This window comes from Tupaia chinensis, unplaced genomic scaffold, assembly GCF_000334495.1.
Source record: "Tupaia chinensis unplaced genomic scaffold, TupChi_1.0 Scaffold138725_1, whole genome shotgun sequence".
Classification (NCBI taxonomy): Eukaryota; Metazoa; Chordata; class Mammalia; order Scandentia; family Tupaiidae; genus Tupaia; species Tupaia belangeri.
The window spans coordinates 1,509,627-1,516,482 of record NW_006198617.1 but is presented as its reverse complement, the minus strand read 5'-3'; the positions used below and the strand labels follow the sequence as shown (position 1 = coordinate 1,516,482).

The 6,856-nt window shown below is 64.5% G+C and overlaps 1 protein-coding gene across 4 annotated transcripts in view; it reads left to right on the top strand.

Annotated features, from left to right (window-relative positions):
* PEMT (phosphatidylethanolamine N-methyltransferase) overlaps window positions 1-6,856 on the top strand; it is an 81,568-nt gene that overhangs the window by 15,829 nt on the left and 58,883 nt on the right. For all 4 annotated transcript variants that reach the window (XM_006161641.2, XM_006161639.3, XM_006161638.3 and 1 more), the window contains exon 2: window positions 782-889. In XM_006161641.2, coding sequence (XP_006161703.1) covers window positions 797-889 — 93 coding nt within the window. In that variant the 5' untranslated portion in view covers window positions 782-796. The remainder of the gene's footprint in view (window positions 1-781; window positions 890-6,856) is intronic.

The following is a 6,856-nucleotide window of genomic DNA, read 5'->3' as shown; positions in this document are numbered from 1 at the left end:
GGTGGATGGCCCCACCGCAGTCCCTTCTCCTCCATTGTCCTGTCGGGATTTTGGGTACACGTACACACATATCCGGTGTGAGTTTTAAACCGCCGGGTCTGGGACTTGAACCCTGATCGACTGGCAGTCCAGCGACGTAGCCACTATGCCATCTGCTGGCCCCAGTTCTCGTCCTCTCGTTAAGCGCAGAGTATGCAGAGCTGTTCTGTGCCGATTTCTCGGAAGGTGTAGGTGTGTTGGCCTCCGGCTCCTGCTCCCACCCTCGCCCCCCCTCCCGCTCCCACCCTCGCCCCATCCCGCTCTCCCACCTGTGCCCCGTCCCCCTCCCGCCCTGCCCAGCACTTGCCGTGTGTCGGGAAGGCGTGGTGTGGAGAGACCCGTTCCCCTGCTGTCATCTCCTGTGGGGTTCCTGACTGCACAGTTCAGCTGCGGGGTCCTCCCGCTCCCACCCTCGCCCCATCCCGCTCTCCCACCTGTGCCCCGTCCCCCTCCCGCCCTGCCCAGCACTTGCCGTGTGTCGGGAAGGCGTGGTGTGGAGAGACCCGTTCCCCTGCTGTCATCTCCTGTGGGGTTCCTGACTGCACAGTTCAGCTGCGGGGTCTCCCATCCCGGAGCTCTCGGCAGTCGCCCCCCCGAGGGTGCCGGCTGGCCGCCCCGACAGGCCCGACACGGCCGACTGGGTTTCGCGTTATCTCGCCCCGCCAGACTGCACGGGAGTGACCCTCGCTGGCCGGGCTGTGCCGGGGTGGGGGCGGGCGGCTGACGCGCTCTGTCCCCGCAGGCAGACCTGTGCGTCATGACCCGGCTGCTGGGCTACGTGGACCTCTGGGAGCCCCGCTTCGTGGCGGCCGTCCTCGCCACCGCCTTCAACCCCCTCTTCTGGAACGTGGTGAGTGCCCTGCCCCCCACCCCCCGAGTGCTGGGGCACAGAGTGACAGACGGTCGGACCGATGGGCGGCTCTCCTCCCCCTCCAGTGCGTCCGGCCGGCCAGCGAGGAGCTCGGGCTCTTCCTGCCTCGCTTTCCGCCTTCCCGCTGGGGCAGTACCTTGGGGGGGTCCCAGTGAACCTGGGCCACGGATGGCTGCCCTGGCAGATTGACGGTGACCCAGGAGAGGGCTGCCCGCGGTGTCACGGGCCTGGGTGCCGCTGCCGGTGGGGTGCTGCTGCCTGTCTTGTGCCCAGCGGTCTCAGCGGTCTTGTTGGGGGACAGACGTAGACTGCCCAGGCCGTAGGGGCCGTCCCTGTCCTCATGTCACACAGGAGAGCGTTTGGCTGGGCGCCTCCTACACACGGTGTGCTCCATAAACACAGTTTCTCCCACTGGTGGCCCTGGCACGATAGTTTGCAGCCCACGGGACCGCGGTGCTGGTAGCAAGGATGGGCCTGGGTGGGAACGGAAGACAGAGTGGCCCCAGCTCGTGTGTGGCTGTAAGGGGACCCTCGGACCAATGGGCTGTGGCGTGGGGCCGGCTGTGTGGTGGTGGCTCTGGGCCCCGGGAGGCTGGCGTCGGGGGAGGGCTGCCGTCCCCTACACAGCCTTTCTCTGAGCTGTCCCCCTTCCGCGAGTGTCGGGGTTCTGGGCCTGCTTCCCGGGCTATCTCTGGGGGCTGCCTATGCTGGGCTGCTGAGGGGGAGCAACCAGCCTCATGTTCCCCGAGGCTAACCTGCAGGGAAGCAGGCCGAGGCACGCTGTTCTGCTCTCTCTGAGGCCGACCCTGGGTGGCAGGTGGAACTTTCAGCTGTGGCTGGGTCTTTCTCCCCCTGGGCAGAGGCGGGTGTGGGGGTGGCTGCTTGTACAGAGGCTGTGCTCCAAATATGCCATCCCTGCTGCCCTGGACACCCTGAAGCCGGCCACCTGCAGAGCATGGGCTTACCGGGCAGGCTGGGGAGGCCGAGGCCAGCAAGCAACTCAGTGTGTCCAACCAATCCCAGACCTCCTGGACCGCTGCCCCACACTTCCGAGAAGCCCTGGCCCTTCGGCACAGGTCAGGCTGGAAAACCTTTGTGGGTGCTCAGCCACCCCCTGTCCTGTGGCCGCCCTCCTCCTGTCCCGTGGCCGCCCTCCTCCTGTCCTGTGGCCAGAGGCTGTGCTCCAAATATGCCATCCCTGCTGCCCTGGACACCCTGAAGCCGGCCACCTGCAGAGCATGGGCTTACCGGGCAGGCTGGGGAGGCCGAGGCCAGCAAGCAACTCAGTGTGTCCAACCAATCCCAGACCTCCTGGACCGCTGCCCCACACTTCCGAGAAGCCCTGGCCCTTCGGCACAGGTCAGGCTGGAAAACCTTTGTGGGTGCTCAGCCACCCCCTGTCCTGTGGCCGCCCTCCTCCTGTCCCATAGCTACCTTCCTCCTGTCCCATGGCCACCCTCCTGTGTCCCGTGGCTGCCCTCCTCCTGTCCTGTGGCCACCCTCCCCCTGTCCCGTGGCTGCCCTCCTGTGCGTGGCCGTCCTCCTCAGTGCCTGCACTGGTCTGACACACTGGCTAAGGGGTGTCCCAGCAGGGCAGCGTCACCCTTCTCCCTGGGCCTTCTCCCCACCTCACACCTCCAAGGGGCTGTGGGAGCCTGAGAATGGCCCGACGGCATCCACAGCCTGACCCCAGAACTGTGGTGTTCCCTCACGTGTCATGTGTGCATGTACACACACGTGTGCACACAGGTACACATGTACAGAGATCTTGGCAGGCGTGGTGAAGGCAGCTCTGGAGCTGGGGGCTGTCCCGACTATGAGTGGCCCCGTGTGTGTCTAAGAGTGGGGACGGGGGATGACCACACGCAGAGGCGAGGGCCATGTAAGCACAGAGCAGAGGAGGGTCTGAGGGTGGCCCCTGGAGCTGGAAGAGGCAGTGCCCACGGAGGCGCACACCTGCACAGGCCTTGGGGTGGATTGGACTCCCAGCCGCATAGTCAGAGAGCACAGTTCTGTTTCGAGAGCCGAGTGTGGGGGTGTTAGAGCAGCCACAGAACGTGAAACGGGGTGTCCGGAAGGCTGTGGGCTCCTGCCGCGAGGCTGCCGGCCTGGCCAGTGGGGCCGGGGTGCCATGCCTTCTGTCCACAGCCCTTCCTGCAGGAGGCTCTGGCTGCCCACCGCTGGCTGGACCCGAGCCTGCTTGGACTAGCAGCTGTCTGTGGGCACGGGGGGGCTGGGCTGGCCACTTGTCCTGGGACACTTGTCAAACACAGAAGCCTTGCCACCCTCTCTCACTGGCCGTCCCCACAGGGGGTGTCCTTACGGTTCACTCTGAGGCCTCGCGGGGCCCACAGAGAGGTCCAAGACAGCTGTGAGAACGTGTGGGCGAGCAGCTGTGCACGCCTGTATTTACAGTAGGGTGTGCGTGCACGCGTGTGTGCATGTGTGCATTCGTGCATGCACATGTGCATGTGTGGGCGTGCACACACGTGTGTGTGTTGTCATAGGTTTTGATTTGCCTGACTTTAAAGACAATGCCTGAACAATCCGTGGCCATTAGTGGGGAGAGGGTGAGCTCTTTGAGCTGTTTCAGGAGAAAAGTTCCGGAACCTGCTGCACTCGGTGAGCCCCTGCCCGGAAGAGCAGCTGCGGCCTGAGGAGGCAGGAGTGCTGGGCCGGGGACGAGAGCCGTGGCGAGCAGGGAGAGGCCGTGCCTCTGCGAGCGTGCACAGGAGCCTTGCTAGATTTTAGCGGTAGCTGCTGCGTGGTCGTGTGTCTGTGCTGGGCACGGCGCGGGGTGCACGTCACTCCGGCGCTGTGCTTGTCCTGGGGGAGTGGGGGCTTACGGAGGTCTGTTCCTCATTCTTCACGTCCTTACTGAGCGCCTGCCGTGTGTCAGGCACCGGGCACGGGATCCGGCCCGGGGCAGGGACATCCTAGGCATGGGCAGAAGAAATAGCACGTGGCAGCTCCTGGTGGGCCCTGGAGCCCGGAGAGGGGTCAGGGAAGGCCTCTCCCTTGGCCAGAGGCTTGCGGCTCATGCGGGAGGGGGTCAGTACACAAGTCCTGGGCCAGGCGTGTCCCGGTGACAAGGGACAGGCACCAGCCGGAGCTACAGAGCGAGAACGGAGGGGCAGCGGGGGACAGTGTGCAGGCCTGCAGCTACGGGGACGTCTGGTGGACCCCGAGCCATGGCAGATGACCCGGGTTTGGAAGGTTGCCGAGAGGAGGATCGGGGATGAAGGCAGGAAGCACGGCGGGTAGGGAGGCCCGAGGGAGGTGGAGGCTGCCCCAACCAGCCCTGAGGTGGGGCCTGAGTGACTGGCAGTAGCTGTGATGGGAGGACTGAGGGGGTCGCGGAGGAGGGGCGCTCAGGTTTGCTGCAGCCTGATCTGAGATGCCCACAGCCTCTGGGGGAGAAGGAGCCCTGTGGAGTCTGCAGCCCCGGGGCGTGGGCAGCTCTGGCCTCACCCCGCCAGGCCTTCGCACAGCTCAGGGCCCTCAGTCCACTCCGCAGCGCTGGGGCCTTGCAGGTTCGCCAGCACAGGCTGGGTGGTCTGCCTGCTTTGATCCCCCAGAGGCGTCCCCCAGCCTGGCTTCCCAGACTGCAGGCTCCTCTCCTTCCAGCTGCGTCCACAAGCTCTCCCAGTGCTGTCCCGGCAGCCTGTGGCCCACTCTTGCTGGGGCTGGGGGAGCTTCACACCAGCGACCCCTTGCTCTTCGGTGAACTCTGGCCTCCTGTGCGCCCCACTGCTTCCTGGCTCTTCCTGGGCTCTGAGCGCCTCTTCCTCTGCCTGACCTTGGTTCACTCGACACACGCTGTCAAGAGTCCATGCTGCCACGGCCGTGGGAATCCAGAACGGTGTCCTCTGGAGCATGGACGCTCGTCATGAAAACCGCGACCGGAATCGGGAGGGCAAGAGCGAGATGCCGGGGGGCAGGCTGGTGGTGGTGCAGCGGTTACGTGATGCCCTGAGGGCCGGCCCAGGTGGCGTGTCCTCCCTGAGTGCCCCAGCAGGTGCATCCTTGCGATCCCGGCTGGCTGTGACAGGGTGGGCGAGGGGTCAGGGCCCTGCCACGCTGGGGGCGCTGTCATGCTCGCTCTGTCTTTTGCTCTCACTCATGGAAGAAAACAATAAACTTTATGAAAAGATGCTATAGGGCCAGCCAGTGGTGCGGTGGCTTGAAATTCACACCAGGTGCTTGTGCATGCGTGTCCAAGATCTCGGGAGGAGGATGGAGGAGAATGGAGGAGAAGGGATTGCGGCATGGCCATCCCCCCCTGAGGGGTGATTTCTCACTTTCCGTCTCTCTCTCTTTCTCTAAATATCTCTCTGCCTAGTGCATGCAGCCTATAGCAAATTAAAAAAAAAAAAAAAAAAAGCTACAGGGGCCTCTGTAGGGGCTCTCCCTCTGCCTGCCCTCTGAGCCTTCCTCTGGCTCCGGATTGCCCGAGACTTCAGAGCTTGGTTTTGGGTTCTACAGCCCCTTCTGGGAGTCTCCAGGCCTCACAGGGAGCCCTGACTCTGCCCCCCTGATAAGCTGTCTGCCCTATCCCTCCAGGTGCCGGGTCAGAGGTCGAGGGACCAGCTGACTCCCTTTTCTCCTTGCCCCTGGGCCTTGCCCTCCCCAGCCCTGCCTGCCAGCATGGTTCCAGCACCTGGCTTCAGCCCCCCACTGGCCGCCAGGGGTGTGCGACCCTCTCTCCCTGCGGCTGCCCCTACCTAGGGCTGTGACACTCTCCCCCAAGCTCAGAGGCCCTGTGCTTCTCGGAGGAGGTGTGAATGTTTTGCCTGACCCGGGAGGCCCTTCAGACGGGTGCCCTCTTGCCCTTGGTCATCCCTGGTTCCAGCCTATCCCAGGTGACCTGTCCTTGGGCCACTGTGGCCTTGGAGTGGCCCTCCTGGGTTGCTGCCCCTTGTGGTCCTTGTACTGTGGAATGTTCTGCGACATCTCTGGCCACTAGGTGTCAGTAGTACCTCTGGGCTCTCAGTCGAAACTGCCCACAGACAGTACAGGTGTCCCCGAGGGCACGGTGACCAGGTGTGGTACCGTGCTGTGTGTCCTGTGTGCCACGCCTTTGGCCACTGTTTGCACTTCGCTGTCCCCGCAGACCGAGCTGCGCAGAGAGCTGGAGCAGGGCCTCTGCACAGTGTGCTCTGGCCAGTGGCAGCTGCCCAACCTCCGTCTCTGTGCCCAGCGCCCACCCAGGGCCTGGTGTAGGCGGGCGTCCAGGCTGAGTTTACTGGCTCTGTGAGCACATGGGGCTCTCGGACGTCTTTCTGCAGGCCGTCTGTGGACAAGGTCCACTTCCTTTTGTGGCATTTGCATATGCTCAGCCCGAATGCCAAAGACAGGAAGTGAGTCTTGGCAGGCATCCGCACCCAGCCTCGCAGTCCTTGGCTCCCGGGAAAGATAAGCAGCTGCGCCCTGGCTAGGACACTGTGAGCAGGGCAGGGTCAGGCCTTGAGCTCTGCTCACCAGAGCAGACCCACACGTGCCTCGGGATCCCAACGCTTATCGAAGAGAAGTGGCTGTGAGCGTCAGAGCTGCCGAGCCCTGGCCGCGTTGGAACACCGCGTTCCCCACAGTGGCTTCAGAGAAGGCCTGCGTGCGGTCTGCCTTCCACGCCTGCGGAAGGGGTGCTGGGTGCTGGAAGAGCCCTCACAGGACAGCAGGTCTGGGGCGTTCTGGCTGTGTTTGCGCCCATCCAGCCTAGCTCTCCAGCCAGCATCTGTGTACACCAGGAGGCCGGTTTGCCCACCCGCCCGGGCTCTGCTGGGGCTCTCTGCTGCCGGAGCCTTCATGGGCCAGTGTGCTCCCCCGTGGGCCAGTGTGCTCCCCCGTGGGCCAGTGTACTCCCCCGTGGGCCAGTGTGCTCCCCCATAGGTCAGTGTGGTCCCCCGTGGGCCAGTGTGCTCACCCATAGGTCAGTGTGCTCACCAC